Source organism: Anguilla anguilla, chromosome 2, assembly GCF_013347855.1.
Source record: "Anguilla anguilla isolate fAngAng1 chromosome 2, fAngAng1.pri, whole genome shotgun sequence".
Lineage (NCBI taxonomy): Eukaryota > Metazoa > Chordata > Actinopteri > Anguilliformes > Anguillidae > Anguilla > Anguilla anguilla.
In genome coordinates this window covers 22958982-22977083 of record NC_049202.1, presented here as the reverse complement: position 1 = coordinate 22977083, position 18102 = coordinate 22958982, and the positions used below count along the sequence as shown (strand labels likewise).

The 18102-nt window shown below is 41.6% G+C and overlaps 1 protein-coding gene across 22 annotated transcripts in view; it reads left to right on the top strand.

Annotated features, from left to right (window-relative positions):
- The window catches only part of ablim1b (actin binding LIM protein 1b), a 119857-nt gene extending 105765 nt beyond the window's left edge, over positions 1-14092 (top strand). For 10 of the 22 annotated variants that reach the window (XM_035405671.1, XM_035405669.1, XM_035405668.1 and 7 more), the window contains 9 exons: positions 2074-2220; positions 3364-3449; positions 4400-4523; positions 5554-5618; positions 7604-7664; positions 7930-7937; positions 8574-8648; positions 11198-11278; positions 12195-14092. In XM_035405671.1, the coding sequence (XP_035261562.1) occupies positions 2074-2220; positions 3364-3449; positions 4400-4523; positions 5554-5618; positions 7604-7664; positions 7930-7937; positions 8574-8648; positions 11198-11278; positions 12195-12308 (761 nt within the window). In that variant the 3' untranslated portion in view covers positions 12309-14092. The remainder of the gene's footprint in view (positions 1-2073; positions 2221-3363; positions 3450-4399; positions 4524-5553; positions 5619-7603; positions 7665-7929; positions 7938-8573; positions 8649-11197; positions 11279-12194) is intronic. The other 12 variants (XM_035405676.1, XM_035405672.1, XM_035405674.1 and 9 more) reach the window with 2 other exon arrangements.
- Positions 14093-18102: the final 4010 nt, after the last annotated feature.

Here is an 18102-nt window from a genome sequence, read left to right as displayed (position 1 = left end):
TTTGCTAAGATGGTGTTCCATTGCATTAAAGTAGGGTCAACTACCCAAGCTGAACCTGATCACAGATGCTGTTAAGGGAACTGATCGCCTAGGTGTGTATCTGCCTGATATGTCCCTTCAGACACTGCCAAGAATTTTATGCTAAAAAAACTGCTGTACTTGAATGTTGAGAACAAGTCATGGTGCCCTAGAAAGAACTCATCAGTATATTCTGTGGCATTAATTGTACAGACAGTGATGGATTGTATACTGATGAAGAACTATTTATCATGGGAGATCCCTACCCACAGTACCCTTTGTCCAGAGGATGTACTGCATTGTAAAAGGACATGCTGCACAGCTGTGATGGCATACTGACCAGGGTTGTAAACCAAGTCCATGAACATGTTCAAACACATGACCAAACTTTAGACCGCCTTAGTACAAGACTGACATATCATCTCTAGTCTGTAAAAATACAGATTAAATAAAGCCAAGTAAATTAATTTGATTAAACAGTTCATTTCAGATTTAACTTTAATTTGTGAGCTCAATGAACAGCAGAGTGCTTTGTCCTTAACTGGATCATGAATGTAAGCATTGCATTTTACCTTGGTAGACTGACTGTTTGAGGCACTGAAGCAGTAACAAGTGGAATGCTAGTTATAGAGTTTAATCAAAGTAAGTCAATTTTTTTGGTGTCTGGTTTGAGTCAGCACTACAAACTGTGTGGAATCTCTGGTATCTCAAGTAAGTAGAAGGGCAACAGGACTAGTCCCAGGTCATAAACACATGATTTAGGACGAGTTCTGTTTTTTTCTAATAGACATGAGATTCCACAGGAAGCTCCGTCAATGAACCAGTAAACAAATAGGAAAGAATTCCAAGTAAATAACAGATACAAGCAAGCATTTTTGTCCACATAACATATTGAAGGAAGCAGCTTGCCAATAATTTTAATTTAATTTTGCAGTCAACTTACCGAGATTAACCAAAGAAACAACAATTAGAAGCTAGGATTGCCTGGATGATCTGTTGTCAATTTTCCATTTTTATGTTCTTAATTTCAGCAATTACTAAGTCATAAGGTTGTATAAGAATTTAAAATAAGTGGAATACTCTCTGAATGGGTTTAGTGTTTTTTGATTAGCCAAGACTGTTTTTGTATGTGATAAAGGATCTTTTGATTATTTCCAGATGTTTCTGATGACCTACCAGTTTTGGCCAATGGCCGCTAAATTGGGCATTCAAGGGTTTGTGCTCAAAAGCTGGAAAGTACACTTCAGGTTCTGCATGTGTAAATTACCCAATCATTCTCCTATAGAACATACAGCCTGTGACTGCGCTCAAGGAAAAAAGCACATTTAAAACTCATTTTTATTTTTATAATAATGAATAAATGCTAGAAAAAGAATCTGTCCATATTATTTTTGGAATGTACCAAATGTACCAGTGGTAAGATGGCAGGTCGTAGGAAACTTCTTTAAGTATGTAAAATATTCTTCAGTACCCATAAAAACTGTCGGGGCCGATCAATAACAAACACTAAAAGAGAAATAATAGATGAGGAAGCCCCAGAAAGTGAACTAGCCCCGAAAATAAATTTGGTACAAAGCACATTATTATTAGATTTAACTGAAGCCTGAGACTAATGTGGCCTGAAGTCTCAGGTAAAGACTGGTAGTATGCATGGAGACTTCACCCATTACAGCTGTGCAGCTGTCTATAAGCCGATCCTTTAATAGGCACATCACTGGTCACCCAAAACCTCACTGCATCTGATGCTCCTCAGGACCCTATCACTGCTTGTTTATTTCAATCCTTTTGAGATTTCAACCATTAATCACAGCTGCAAATTCTCTCCTAGATAAATTTGTGATTATTTCAAAGCCTTCCATACAAATATTTTCTTTTTCCGTAATAAAAACTACACATAATGTCAAGTTTGAGGACAGTGAGGGCTGAGGAAGGTCAGCTGCTTCTTTCTGATTGGCCAGCAGTATGCCTGCCCATAGCACTGATTGGCCAGCAGTACGTCCACCTCCCACTCCCCCGCATAGGTTCTTATAGGCCGATGCCAATCTGCCAATCTAGATTCAGCTGCAATGGCTGCACAAAGCAAGTCTGCCGATGACATCATCAAATCCGCCAAGTTCCCAGCAGCCTACGCTCCTGGCCCGGACCAAACACCAAAGATTGAGACAGACTACTGGCCCTGTCCACCCTCCCTTGCTGCATTAGGTAGGCTCCTCCTGCTTCCCCAGGATATGCAGGTGATCCAGACCCAAATCAAGGCAAAAGCTGCCACACACAGAGGCTCTTATGTCCAGATGTAATTTCAGTGGGAAATTACATTCTTAAAAATAGTCTACATTCCTGACATAATTAGTTGTGTGCTTCTGTAGTTAATTAAGCTTTTCTTAGTTACTCATTTCTCCTTTTGTAATGGTGGTGATCATTCTAAATTTTCCCTCTAAAAAACAAGAACCATTAGTGAGAACACTGTCTGTTTATACCAACCCATGGTCATCCAACCAAAAAAAACCCCATTATTTCATGATTAAGAGATTATGGTTTCGTTTGTGTATGTCTGTTTTTCAACCTTCCATTCTCGCATCATCAATCAATTGTGTGGTTGTGGCTGCAGCTGCTCTCTGTGTGCAGTGTGGTGAGTAAACTGTCATGGTTTTTGGGGAGTGGTCATAGCAGGCTAGTGCTGCAGGTTAGCTTTGCACTGCTGTTGTTCTTGTTTCTCGCCAAACCAGAGGAGCTGAGGGACACAGGGAAGGCTCTTTCAGTAGTTCAGAGAAACTGTCCTCTGACAGAGCAATCTTTGGCCAAAGAGTGAACCTGGACTTGCGTTGAGAAAGATAGCATGTGATCTTCACCTGACAGCACTGGATGCCAAGATGATGAGCAAGACCATGAGCCCTAGGTTTTCACTGGAAATAGGAAAGGCCAGTTACTGTTGGGGATACTGCTATGCCTCAAACCACAAAGCTTGAGGGAGGCTTCTATTGGTCAGTTTGGCCTCCTGGGGCACTGAATAGAGGGTCAGCTGTATGAGGTTCCTTGACTCTGACAAATTAAATTGTTACACTGTTTAGCCAATGTATGACAACACAACGGCAGCTCCGGTGATTCATCCATAATCATGTTGTTGAACTTTGGAGATTACAGATGATTTTGATGGACAGTATAATGAATCTTGTGAATTTGCTCCAGGCTCTGTTTGTGTGTGTGTGTGCGCGCATGCATGTGCGTGTGTACATGTGCGTATGTGTGCGCATGTGTTTGATGTATGCATACACGTGTTTAACTGTGTGTGTGTGTGTGTTGTGTGTCTGACTACATATGTGTGAACTCATGTATCTCGCATTGCAGGTTCAGATGGGAGGCGTCGCTCACGGGAGGAGGAAGAGGAGGAGCTTCAGAAAAGGAGACAGCTTCAGGAGGAGCATCTCAACAAGGTCAGCCCCGCTGGTGCTGAGCAGCCAGCGTGGTCACTGCAGCTAATGCCGCCAGTCGAGGCAGCTTTGTCAACACAGTGCCTGCTGTCAGTGTCAGTTTTCACCTGGCCAGGTCTCTGTGGTCTTCCTAAAGCCGCTTTTCCACCAAATGGTACCAGCTCAACTCGAATCGACTCTGCTCGACTCTACTCACTTTTGGTACCAGGTACTTCATTTTCCACTGCAGATAGTACCCCCGTCAATGTAGCTGGTCGTCATAGCGACGCCGCATGAAACTGCCATGACGTCATCATCAACGCGACACACACAGGAACAATGGAGGATATCGAAGGGATGGTGTTCTTGATTCTCAGTATGTGGCTGTTCGTCACAGCAATGAATCTAATTTTGTTTCAGAAGAGGCAGAAGGCAGCAAGACAAAAGACTGCTGAAAAAACAAGAGAATTTGGGAAATCCTACATCAGAGCTCAGAAGACGACGACTCTGATTCTAGTGACGTTTCTCTCTGACCAATCAGTGGTCTGCAGTGTTTTCCGGTCACCTTTTGGTATCGCCTCAGCTCGCTTGGAACCTCAACGGAGGTGATACCAAAAAAAGTACCTGGTACCAGATACTATCCATAACTTTTGCCCGACGGAAAACCAACACAGTCAAGTAGAGTCGAGTCGAGTTGAGCCGGTACCATGTGGTGGAAAAGCGACTTAAGGCACAGTGTAGTCCTTCTCCTAGCTGCAGCTCTTCATATGGTCACTGGCAGTGATGTATTTGATGAGTGTGTGCATAAGGGAGGAACATACCCATAAATCACAATGATTTCTATTCAAAGTCTGGAGCGAGTCCTCTATAAAAGGCTGGCTCAGTGATCTTCCTTGTTTGCGCTCCACACTTGCCCCATATTTAATTTAATGCTTGCTCTGTATGTAATGGTCACCCTGGGATGATGAGCACAGATCCAGTCTGGTTTGGGGAAGCTGATCCTGAAGGAGGAGATGGAGAGGGAGCTGAACCGGGAGCGCTACACCCGAAGTGTGTCCGCCCAGCGCTGTGACCCCCAGTACACCAACTGTACCGCAGGTACCCAAATACCCCCCTCCACCCAAAGCTGTGAGCCCCAGTACACCAACTGTACCGCAGGTACCCAAATACCCCCCTCCACCCAAAGCTGTGAGCCCCAGTACACCAACTGTACCGCAGGTACCCAAATACCCCCCTCCACCCAAATCTGTGAGCCCCAGTACACCAACTGTACCTCAGGTACCCAAATACCCCCCTCCACCAAAAGCTGTGTGCCCCAGTACACCAACTGTACCGCAGGTACCCAAATACCCCCCTCCACCCAAAGCTGTGAGCCCCAGTACACCAACTGTACCGCAGGTACCCAAATACCTCCCTCCACCCAAAGCTGTGAGCCCCAGTACACCAACTGTACCTCAGGTACCCAAATACCCCCCTCCACCAAAAGCTGTGAGCCCCAGTACACCAACTGTACCGCAGGTACCCAAATACCCCCCTCCACCCAAAGCTGTGAGCCCCAGTACACCAACTGTACCGCAGGTACTGAAATAGCCCCCTCCGTCCAACTCCCCAGTGATCCCCAGTACAACTGTACAACGAGTACCCTAATCACCTCTTCATCTTGTATTGTGGCCCCCACTGCCCCACCTCTGAACAGGTACTCTCAATACCATCCTCCACTCACTAATGTGACCCTACATCCACTTGTAAATTTATTCCTGGAAGAACTCCCAAGACAGTAAACATCTGGCATTTGCGAAACAACATATTTTGATGCAATTCCCCACAGGAATGTTGAAATACGTCCAGGAAATATGTGTTTTCTCAACTGGGCAGGGATTACGATTAGTGCTGAAAGGTTTTGCCGTGTTTGTGGTAATTACATAGCTGTGCAGATGACCGGATGTAGGAGGATTTTCGCTGGGAGAAACTGTAACTGAATTGTTAGCAAAAATGGGCCTCTGATCACTTGGTGTTGAATTTGTTTCTATGAGGCCAGTGTTCCTCTGTGTCTGCAGCCCTGTATTACGCTATGATGTCGTGCCTTAACGGAAGGTCTGTTTGACATTGTGTTTACCACACCATGCAGACCCCAGCTCCCCATCATCCAAAACATCTTCGTTGCCTGGATATGGAAGAAACGGGCTCCATCGGGTAAGCGGTTCTAGACCTTTTTTTTAGGGGTCATACATAAAAAATACATTGTAACATTAATAGATAAGGTCTCACATTTGACTTCATGACACTATTTATTGGTCCTCAATGATATACAGCAGTTTTTGAGTGTTTACTTAATATTACATAAGTATTGACATCAATAATTGTCCTACATAAACTTTTCAAGTTTTCTATTTTTTCTACTTGAATATCGTTTTCTTCTTGAATTTGGATTAATGAGGATTAGGACCAACATAGAGTTGGATGTGGGCTAATATAATGGCAAATTGAAGGCAATTGAAGCAGGAATCTGAAATGAACACAGCAATTAGAGAGACTGACAAATCCAGGAGTACAGTATTTAAGGCCAGACCAATTCTTTCTACTTGTATACATATACCCAACACCACCCCTCCTCTTATGCCTAGACAAAACAAATGGTTCTTTTCTGAATGTTTTTTCCTTTGTTATACTTGTACCCACCACCACCCCCCCTTCAGAGAACATCGTTATCAAGACCAAGTAAAAATCCATTACACTTTCTTTTCTTAATTTATTTTTTTTACTATGACTGAGAATATAATACCTTCCGGCACCACCACCTCTAAGGTCAGAATTTAGTGCCAGGAGAAATAAAATTTGAATTGCATAACTTGAATTTGTACTACAACAATTTGAATTTGTAATGCTTAAACTGAATTATTGTATTTAAAAATTTAATTTGAATTGCATGACTTGAATTTGTATTTCACTTTTTGAAATTGAATGTAATGGTTTGAAAATGAATTTGGTCTTAATTGCATCACTTTCTCTTCCCTGTTTTAATAATTGTAATTCATACACTGTCAAATAAAGTTCTTACAATTCAGTTTCAGTTTTTCACCACACACATCTGGGTACTTAGAAAAACAAACAAGCAAAGATTCAACAGACCTTTCTCACGTAAGCACTGCCAATCCAGAAGTGTACAAATAGCAGTGCAGCAACACTTCTAACAACTGTTCTAACAATGATTGACAACAATGACGCAAAGCTACCAGTTTTTCCAAGTGTTCCGTTATGCTCAACTAGGGAATTAAAACAGCCATATTTGATTGGGTGCCCTGCGATAGATTAGCGGCCTGTCCAGGCTGTATTCCTGCCTCTCACCCAATGCACGCTGGGATAGGCTCCAGCACCCCTTGCAACCCTGCTCAGTATAGGTGGGTATAGATAATAGATGGATGGATGGATATTTGATTGGTGGGCCCTATTTTCAATCAAACGGGTATGAACATCCTGCAGGTATTACATATTACCAGATGACTGGCCACAAGGAAGGCCAGATGGTCTATAACCGAAAGGTAAAGGAGCCTGAAGGGTCAAGCCCTCCTCCTGCTGTTAAAACCATAGCCATGTATAGTTATCCCTCCAGAGAAAACTTGCCAGAGCTTCAGTCAGGTAATGCCTGGGGAATTCTGGGCACAAGAATGAGTATGAGTGGGCAGGTATGTGAAATTATGTTGAGAGCTGGTCCAAAACATGTATCACCCCTATTTGTCTGTATATTAGGCTTCTACATGCATACATATGAAGGAAACATTTTTCAGGCAACCTGAAAAAAGTGGCAACCATGGCAACTTAGTAGGGTGGGCTATTCTACCCCATCCCCCCCCCCCCCCCCCCCCCCCCCCCCCCCCCCCCCCCCCCCCCCCCTTAGAACCCGACACACTACTCCTCCATCGTTCCTATGCACACATGCACACATACAACACACCCACACCACAGAGAGAGAAAGAGAGAGAGCTTGTTGTGTGATGGAGAGAAAAACAGGGAGAAGGGAAAGAGCAACATAGGGAGAGAGAGGTGAAGAGTTGCTGTGACCCTGGCCTTGGGAATCCAAATATCTCTACATTATAGACATAACTAAGTGATTGCATCTGTGGTGGATCTGTTCGTCAGACATAGCTAAATAATTGCTTTTCCTGTGTCTATCCTTGAAGCCCCAATCAACAGACTTCACCCAATATAACAGCTATGGGGACGTGTGTGGAGGGGGAAGAGGTAGGGTGGAACAATTAACCATCGTCATCACGTCTTAAACCTAATTCAGTCATTCATACTGTAAAAGAAATTGACATTTTTTAATTGTACATAAATATTCTTTTTGTGTTATAAAATTTGAAGTCTAATTTGCTTTAACTGTATGATGCATATTCATTTTAATATTATTATAATTTCTTATTGTTCTTTTATTGTTATATTATTAATATGTATTATTATAAAAAAGTTAGAATAACTTTTATGCCTCTCTTTTTTTGTCTTGCAGAGTTCAAGGTAAGTAGTTAACACACAAGTGTGTCACAATGCGCTTGAGGTGTTTCCACAGTTCAGAGCATGCTCACTGTCTTGCATGTCCATGTATGTGCAGGATCATGTCACGTTGTTGAGCTACACATTTACCGGAATGCAGCTCGCAGCCATCTGCTACGCTTACATATATGTTCTGTTCAGTGAGGATGAGGATTACACACGTTCCCACAGAGCCCGTGTCTGAAACCTTTAACTCTACATGACAGGAAATCCCAGAGACCCATGTTTTTATGTGGTGTATATTCATATACCATTAAAAAAGGGATTGTGTTGTTCATAACAGTCAATTTGGATTGCAAGTCCATTTGAGTGAGACACTTTAATCTAACTGCCCGATAAGATGAGGCAAGTCATCAATTGTCACCACACCTCTTTTGACTATGAAATATGACACCATTAGTGGGCGTGGTCAGGAGGTGCCAGAACCATTCATGTTATGTCCCTGGGAGTTGTCGTGGTTATGGCTGAGCGCCTTCTTGTGTGCTAGTGGCAGGGTGACTGTTTTTCCTGTGGAGCACCAACAGGCTTTATCAGCAGGCTGAAGACCTAAGCCAAAAGCATTTTTTTCTACCTATCACATATGTGTGTTTTGTTCTGTAGCCCATTCAGGATGGCCGCGAACCCATATCCAGAATGGACAGGGGAGTATCTATGCCTAATATGTTGGAACCAAAAGCAAGTATTTCATTTTATTTTTACACTGTTTAAATTTGTATTGTTTCAGGAAATCTCAATACTCTTTGCTCAGATTAGTGTGTGTTTTATCAATTGGTCTTGTTAGGCATTCTCTGTAAGCCACAGGAAGAGGTTTGAAAGGGTGCGCTGCAGTGGGTTGTTGGGTCTATAACCAGGGTGATGATCTCAGTCACTAAGAAGGAAAGGGCTCTCAGATTCTCATATTTGTAGAAGCAAAGCAGATTAGCGTCCTCACGCAAGTAGGACAACAATGCCCCACCCTTGAATGTAAGCTGCAGCCTCACCCAACATCTCACTCTTTTCTCACTTTAATTCGGAAGCACAGCCATGTGTACATTTCTATGAGCTGTGCTGTACCATACACACAGCTGTGCCATGCACACAGGTGTGCTACACGGGGAGGTGTGCCACACCTGCATGCTTTTAGTCCCCCCATGATGCCTTGTGAGGCCAACTGCTTGCATAGTTACCAGTTACCATCATGCTTAGCGTGCTGGCTTCTCCATGCTCATTGTGTGCTCCCATTCCAGAGGTGTCCGACCTCTGACCTCTCGTACGACCTCTCTGCCCCACAGCTTCCTGCTGTGTGAGCAAAGGAAGTGGCATCACTAGCGTCGCTATTGCGTGGTTGTTCAGCCATGAGTTGACATGCTGGCAAAGCCCATGCAGCTGATTTTACTGCTAGCACGAATCACACTGACCCAATGGCCAATGGAATCTGACCAGTACTGCCCCCTGCCCTTGCCTCAGGCTTTACCAAGGTTTCACTTGCCATGATGTTCACTTTATCCAATGAAAGCTGGAGAACATCGCAGCCCAAATCAAAAGGTCTGACTGCTTGTGTGACCAGAATTAAGCAGTGTAACTCAGCAAAAACAATTAGATGATAAATGCAGATCCTGTTTGGCATATTGTAGAATTAGAAGAAGCTGTAGAACCTCTCACCAGAAATGTGTGCCGTGATCTCCAGCTTTTATAAGATGTGGAACGCTTTATAGCATGAAAAGTAGGAAATCTTGGTGAATAAGTGGTGGGTGTAACTGTGTCAATGATTTGCTTTCTCTTCATGACTCCTGAAGAAATGGGAACAAGTGGGATTAGATTTATAGTCTTCATTATCCCAGTCTTGCCTGTCTATAAGGTGTGTGCCTTGTCCAGATTGACACCTGAGTGTCAATGGCAGTTTAAATTCAGTGAAATGTCAACACTTTTCCACCAGTTACAGAAGCAGAATACAACCCAAAATCAGAGCGTGCCCTATATCATGCCCCCCCCTCCGCCCCCACGCCCTCGTTGTTCCGATCATCCACTTCTCTCGAGTGTCTAGTGTTCCTCACACACCATGTCAACATGGAATCCACAAGGGACAGTACAGCATGTGACACGTAATGTTCTCACAATGTTCTTGTAGCTTTATACCAGTCTCACAAAGATAGTGGGAATGCTGGTGGTGGTCTGAAGGATAAACCTGCTGTCCACTACAGCCTGCAGGGGGCGTCTTGCTCACAGAGAGCTTGTGCACATTGGGTTGCGTGTGAGTGTATGTGTGTGCATGCAAATGTGTATGTGTGAGTAATTATAAGTCCAGGTGAAACGGACAGTGTGTCTGAGTGCTTTCTTTAATTACTAAACAGAAAACAGAAGAGGGAGGGCTAATTAAAAAAGTGCAGTGAGACACAGTGAATGCAGTGAGATGCTGCAATAAAGTTCAGAAAAGCACAATGAGAACAGTAAAAAAACAGTAAAGTGCAATGAAGAACAGTAAAGTGCAGGGAAATTAAATGAAGAACAGTAAAGTGCAGTGAAGTTCAATGAGGACCAGTAAAGTGCAGTGAGATTAATTCAGTGAAGAACAGTAAAGTGCAGTGAAATTCAGTGGAAAAACAGTAAAGTACAGTGAAGTTCAATGAAGAATAGTGAAGTGCTATGAGATTAATTCTGTGAAGAACGGTGAAGTTCAGTGAAGAACAGTAAAGTGCAGTGAAGCTCAGTGAAGAACAGTAAAGTGCAGTGAGGCTAAGTGAAGAACAGTAAAGTGCAGTGAGATTCAGTGAAGAACAGTAAAGTGCAGTGAGTTTCAGTGAAGAACAGTAAAGTACAGTGAGATTCAGTGAAGAACAGTAAAGTACAATGAGATTCAGGAAAGAACAGTAAAGTGCAGTGTGATTCAGTGAACAGTAAAGTACAGTGAGATTCAGTAAAGAACAGTAAAGTGCAGTGAGATTCAGTGAAGAACAGTAAAGTACAGTGAGATTCAGAAAACAACAGTAAAGTGCAGTGAGATTCAGTGAAGAAGAGTAACGTGCAGTGAGATTCAGTGAAGAACAGTAAAGTACAGTGAGATTCAGTGAAGAAAAGTAAAGTGCAGCGAAGTTCAGTGAGGTCCATTAAGTGCTGGGAGGTGAGGTCTGTAACTGCAGTTTCAGTCAGTATGAGTATTCTATCCTTCTCCACACAGCCTTTCAGAACCTTCAGTCCTTCCCATCAACATTTCCTTTACTCTAACACAATTGTCTCTTTCTGAAAAGGTATATCCATATGAAATGCTCACCATCACCAGCAGAGGGCGGGCTAAGCTCCCTAGGGATGTGGACAGAACCAGGCTGGAGGTAATGGCATTGTTGAGTGTAATTCAAGTCAAATAATTCAACCTAAGCGTCTTTTGAAAGCAGACACTTAGAATATAAACAACTATGGTAAAACATGAAATGAAACATGAAAAAAATGCAGATCTACAGAGGTACAAGAAAGAGCACTATGGTTATAAAACAGGGCATTATGGGTAAAGGATAGAAAGTAACATGCAAAGCATTAATGTAAAGCATTATGCTACAAATGTGATTACCAAAGTTAAAGGTATAAAATACATTTTGTAAATCTTACCAAACCTCAGGATTGTTACAAAAATGCAATTACAATGCCCGCCATAACATCTGGGACAAAGATGTTTTTCCTTGATTTGGCTCAGTACTCCACAATTTTACATATGGATCAAACAATTCACACTTGGTTAAAGTGCAGATTCTCAGCTTTTATTACAGGGTATTTTTATACCATGTAGATGTAGTTTCACCTTGTAGATATTACAGAACTTTTTTATACATAGCCCCGCATTTCAGGGCACCATAATGTTTGGGACATATTAATGTTATGTAAATGAAAGTAGTCATGTTTAGTATTTTAGTATTTTATAAAAGCTGAGCTTCTATAAGCTTATGAAAAGCTTAAATCTGCACATTAACCTCATGATTTTTTCTAATTGCAAATTAAAATTTGTAGAGTACAGAGCCAAACAAAAAATATGTATTTGTCTTTGGGCACTGTATATTTGTGTCAGTCTAGTCATTACAGTGTCATTTTCTGTGACAGGTAAATAATTGTCTCTCATGCTGTGATAGACTGTGATGTAATGTACCATGTTGAGAGTGAGAACGTTGGTCAAGGAAGTTGGTGCTAATTGGAGAAAATCTTCTGAAGTATGCCTTCTCCATTATTAAATATTTCTCTCTCTTTCTCTCTCTGTAGCGTCACTTGGCCCCAGAGATGTTCTTTGATATATTTGGAATGGAGATTCAGGAGTTTGACCGACTCCCTCTGTGGAAACGTAATGATATGAAGAAAAAAGCCAAGCTGTTCTAACCTCTATTACATTCACCATGCATGATTTACTTTATACTCAAACTCCGCCTGTCACTCCTCTATTGTAATATACATGTAGAGATTGCTTTGGTTTGGTTTTTCCTCTCGCAGTTACCAGCAGAATCCCTGCACAATTAAACTGTATTTCTTTTTGCTTCTAACACAAAGCTACCCCACATCCACCCACTCCTACCCCTATTGAGATACTAGACGTAGAGTTAACCACATGTAAAGGGGTAAAAAAAGGAAAAAGGTGTACATTAATGCTTATTAGGAAGGAGAGGAAGATACTCCCTTTGTTGGCCTGCTGTTTTTAAAGGGGTTTAAATGGAGCTCTTCCTTTCACTGCAGTTCTAATGAAACAGGGCCTCTGGGTGTCAGTGGGGTTCTTACACTAAAATACATCCCCCCCCCAACCCCCTACCGCTTGCACTAATGAGAGCTTCCAACTGCTGGAGGAGCGCAGTAATGACGTGGGGGGTAGTCAGGGGGGAAGGGCTGGGATAGGGGCTGATTGGCTCCTAATGCGAGGGGAAATGGAGAGCCCAGCATTATTACCTGCCCCAGGGATATTCACTGGAAAAAATTAACCCAGGGAAAGGGTTCAGTTGTACATGCTGAGCGTTCATAGATCAGGCTCTGATGTATGGTGTCAGATTCATCCCCAGATTTTTCATTTAAAAATGCTTTTCAACCTTTATTTTGCCTGATTAACTAGGGTTAGTTCATTTCAATCACACATTATGTTAAATATATTTAGATAACGTGTTTATCGTTTTCTCAGAGATTAAGCCTATATACCCTGTAAAATCTCCACATTGGCGGCTGCGATTTGGTGGAGTCTGGCTGCAACTGTGGAGAATCACCACTAGAGGTCAGACCTGAGTCATGTCTGTTTATGCTGATCTGCCTGAAAGGCAAGCTTGTTTTCGTTTTATTTTTTGGATGCGCTGTTGTCACCATCTTACACAAGATACAACTTAATGACTTGTGTTCTTCCTCCATGTCATTGTAAAACAATCAGTCCCCATTTAAGGTCCACAATCTCAACAAACACACACAGTACATATATACCAAATGTCACCTTTAAGCAAATAGACTAACATTAAGAAAGAATTACAGTTGTTATGACTGTGTTTTATATATGAAGTTCAAACTGCCATTTTGTTGTATAAATAAAAGTAAAAACACTGCTTTGGGTCACTTTGTAAGCAGCTACATTAAAGGCTCAACCCCTCCCTTCAATGTGCATTTTTAGAGATAACATGATTATCTACCACCAGGCCTAAATAAATAGTCAAATAACCAGGTAGTATTCCTTCAAAGATATGCTGTGTGCTGAGAATTATGGGATGTTGCTGCTGGGGACACTTTCAGCAGGTTCCGTGGGACCAATTGGGGCACCGGTTACCATGGCAATCTTGGACCTGTAACCAATCAGCGAAGAAGCCTTTGCTGTGTTTGTAAATAGATACTCGATAAACACGATGTCACAACTCCCTCAGCGACGTTTTTTGATGAAACCCCTTTGTACGCTCAGAGTTCTTATGCAGATTAAATGCGCTCTTGCCCTTAAAAAAATACAATTCTTTGTAACACAAGAGTAATGTATTTGGAAAAAAAATGTTTTAGCAGTTAAGGAATATTGTAATCCACCTATCATATCAAATGAAACAGAACAGAGATTGAGTTTTGATATGCATAATTACCAACCTTTTCTGTCTTTTGGAAGAGAGACTTTAATGATGTATCAGTGCTACTGAATAATAAAGAGCAGCCATTCATTACCGTGTTAGTGCAATTATTTCTAACATAATGTGTGACAGTGAGTCAGTTTGTTTGTGTGTTTATGTACATGCATGAAATTTATTACATTATATTTATTTATTATCTGTGAAAAAGCCTATATTTGTGTGCGCTTTTCAAGCAAGTTTGAACTGGTGATATGCCATCATCTACCTGATACACTTGTTCCCTGCAACATTCACCAAATGATCCTTGAGCCACATAAAGCAGGTGTCCAAGCTTCTAGCTAAGCTTTCCCAGGACTGCAGTGCCATCTGTCCATCTCTCATGTGGGCTGGATCAAGATGCAGAGATTTTATCACACCACAGGAAAAAATCTTCCTGTGATAGGGTAGCGTGATAATAAACACAACATATGTCTATAAATATGTTATAGAGAGTTAAAAGTGAAATGCACTCAGGTTTATCACCAATGTGAGAGGAATCACTGGAGATTTGAGCAATCAGCTCTTGGGGACAAAAAAAAACTTTGTCCAACTACCGTTTTCTAGTCTTTCAACCAATCAGCAGCCAGGATGGTGTGTTCACCTTTCTTCTCAACAAATAAGCAGCCAGGCCTCACACACTCATACCTTCACACAGACACATGCACACATTGCATTTTTGAAGCCAGGAGTCAACCTGTCATCCATGTTGGTGCAGACACTGGGGAGGGGAGGGGGGGGGCTTTTTAGAGTCCCTATGTGAGTTGTATGGGTGCAGTCTGGACAGCTGGGGGGTCGTTGGACTCAATAAATAACCCCTCTGTCTAATAGTCACCTTCCTTCCTTTTGTTTGGGACTTCAGATAGTCCATATAATGTCCCAGTATCCCATTCAGTCTTTAAGATTTACTGCATGTGTATGCACACACGCGCGTGACTGTTTAAGATAAGATATACTTTATTGAACCCCGTGGGGTAATTTGTCCTCTGCATTTGACCCATCCTAGTTACTTAGGAGCAGTGGGCAGCCACAGTGCAGCGCCCAGGGACCAACTCCAGTTCTGAGGCCAGTGCCTTGGTCAAGGGCACCTGCAGGAGCGCACCCTAATATATAATCCTTATGTAGGAGTTCATAATTACTGTCTACTACAACATTGTTTCATTCAGGATACAGGATTATATATTAATTAGCATGGTGAAGTGAATTTTTCTTGGAGCCATGAAAACATTTACTTTTGGTTATGCAAGACATTTCCAATAAAATTTGTCAGGATATAAAGGAAGTAATTTGAGCTCCATATCTTATGGTTAGAGATTACTGAATTAATTACTTTAATGAGAGAATTTCATGTTTTTAGGGAAATTTTGCGCAAAGTGTAACATTATTGTTAGTGCTAGTTACAGCACGATTAAAAGTAGAATACTCCTACTATAAACTGATAGGGAACCTACTACAATTTCGGAATGTCTGGGGGCTGAAAAGCACTTTGTGTTCAGTTGATGATGATAGCTTAGAAATTAATTTCTAATTTGCATTCTAATTTGAACCTTTTCTCAATTAATGTAATTTAACTTTTTGTCTGATTTTTGTTTTGTTTTTTTGATTGCCTTCTTCATTCCTAATATTATCTAGAATTAGTTACTGTTTTGAAATGTTTAATGTCCAAATAATGGGACATTTAAATACAAAAAAATCTCTCTCTCTCTCTCTCTCCACATATGTCCACATATGTCCTCAGAAAATCATATCCAATGAAAATGGGAAAGAACACATTGCATTAGTCAACATACAAAAACATTGGATTTACCTGCTGGAATTGTAATTTATTCCAGTTAAAGAAATGCAACACACATCAACACTAATCACACCATTGTGAATTTATGTCCCATCATAAGACTGGTCAAGGTCTTTAGCCATTTCTGGTTACTGACAGGGCCGGCCCTAGGATTTTGGTGGCCCTAAGCAACTGTGTCCGAGCTGGGGGGGGGGGGGGGGTGCGCTGTTCAATTCTGTCGAGCAGCAAGGGGGGGGGGGGGGGCGGTGCGCTGTTCAATTCTGTCGAGCAGCGGGGGGGGGGGTCACTTGGTAAAATCCTTTTTACATTACATTTTTATTAAATGTTTGGTTGCCATTTCATTTAAAATTAATACCACTAGTTCCGCAATAGGGGATGAATAATGTAATTGCGAAAATTACGTTATTTACCTTAGATACACATTGGATTGTGTGCCCCCCCCACCCCCCCCCCCCCCCCCCCCCCCAGTGGTTGTGGCCCTAAACAACCGCATAGACCGTTTATGCCCTGGTTACTGATTAGCTGTACACAAAACAGAAAGGTTTCCACATCTAAGCAGGATGACCATCTTTTGTTCCATATAACCACTACTGACTTATGGTTGACGACGACAGTTAAATGTCAATTTTACTTCTCCCCACTACTGTCGAGAGGTTCACCATTAAGCTGCAAAGGCCTTTAAAACAGCAGGTGCGAGCACATCTTCACCAGCAGGTTTGAATTAATTAATTATTTGACCATTTAAAAATGAAATCTCATAAGACTACATAGCAGAGATCCTTTAAAAATGTTTGAGGATAGAAACACAAGAAAGCCAGCAGGTTACTGCCCTTTAGACAGTTTATAACTAGATATCCTCAATTCTGTTTTACTCCCTAAACAGCTCAAATGGACAACAGTCACTGTGCATCTACACTGTCAATAATAGCACTGCATCATATCTTCTTTTGTGAAACATACTTCAGACACAGAGGGAAGGGGTGTGTGTTTACTTGGGAAGGCGTGTGTTTTTAGGAAAAGCACTTTCCATTCTTCCATTCTTATTGCAGAGCACAGTGGACTAATTTCAATGGCCTTTTAATTTATTTTTTCTTCCATATTTCAACATTTGCAAAGATATACATAAAAATGACAAATGTCACAGTACTTGTTTAGAGAAGGGATCTGTTCCATAATTTACATTTCAGTGTTTACATCAAACATGGTAATTGTGGTAGCTTTTGCACAGGTAACTAGATCTATAAAGTGAAAACAAGGGAAAATCCCATGACCCACCAAAATAAGCCCCTGACACAGCCTCCATACATTTGTAGTGTTCTATTATTAGATGATTTTTCCCCTGTAGGAGCATTTCAGTCTGTGAATTGTATCACTTAAATATTCATTATGGGTTACTAGGTACAGAATTTCGTGATTCTGCGTTTGGAAACTTTTATCACCTCTTGAATAAATTTATATTGTAAAATAATATTTTTCCCCTGTAGGAGCATTTCAGTCTGTGAATTGTATCACTTAAATATTCATTATGGGTTACTAGGTACAGAATTTCGTGATTCTGCGTTTGGAAACTTTTATCACCTCTTGAATAAATTTATATTGTAAAATTGAGAGAAAATGTGTTTTTTGATAATCAAACACAAGGAAGGTATTTGGAAACACAATTTGTTTCAGAGACTGAGCACTATTTAAGTATGCATGTGCATGTGCATGTGCACTAATGCTAAAGCTAATATTCAACTGGATATATAGGGATGTTCTGAAAATTGGCTTTATTTAGTTGTCAAGTGAGTTGTAGGATGCAGACATTGGTAATTAGAGTGTGCATGACTCTTCTCACACAGAACAGTGCTCCCTCTCTGGTTTTCCCAAGACAAGTAGCCACATTCATCCCTTCTATCCAATCAGATACCTCCATTTGCTGTAACCAATCAGCTTTCTCCATCCAATTTGACAGAGCCCTTAGCAACTCTTGGGAAGGGGAACAAAGGCAGAGATCGGAACGCCAGTTCAGCCTGCCAGGAACGGAGCCGGCAGTGTGTCTTACATGGGAACTGCCTGCACTACTCAGCCTGAAACCCCCTAGTTTGAGTCAAAACCCAGCTGACCTTTGACCTATGAGTCAGGACTAAGGAATGCTTCTCTCCTCACAGAGGGAGCAGGCTTCCAGACAGCCTCCCCTGCCAAAACCTGTATACAGTACATATACATACTGTTTCTGGAACATCGCTGTAACATCACGACAGAGTTCTTCAGACATATGCTCATTTAT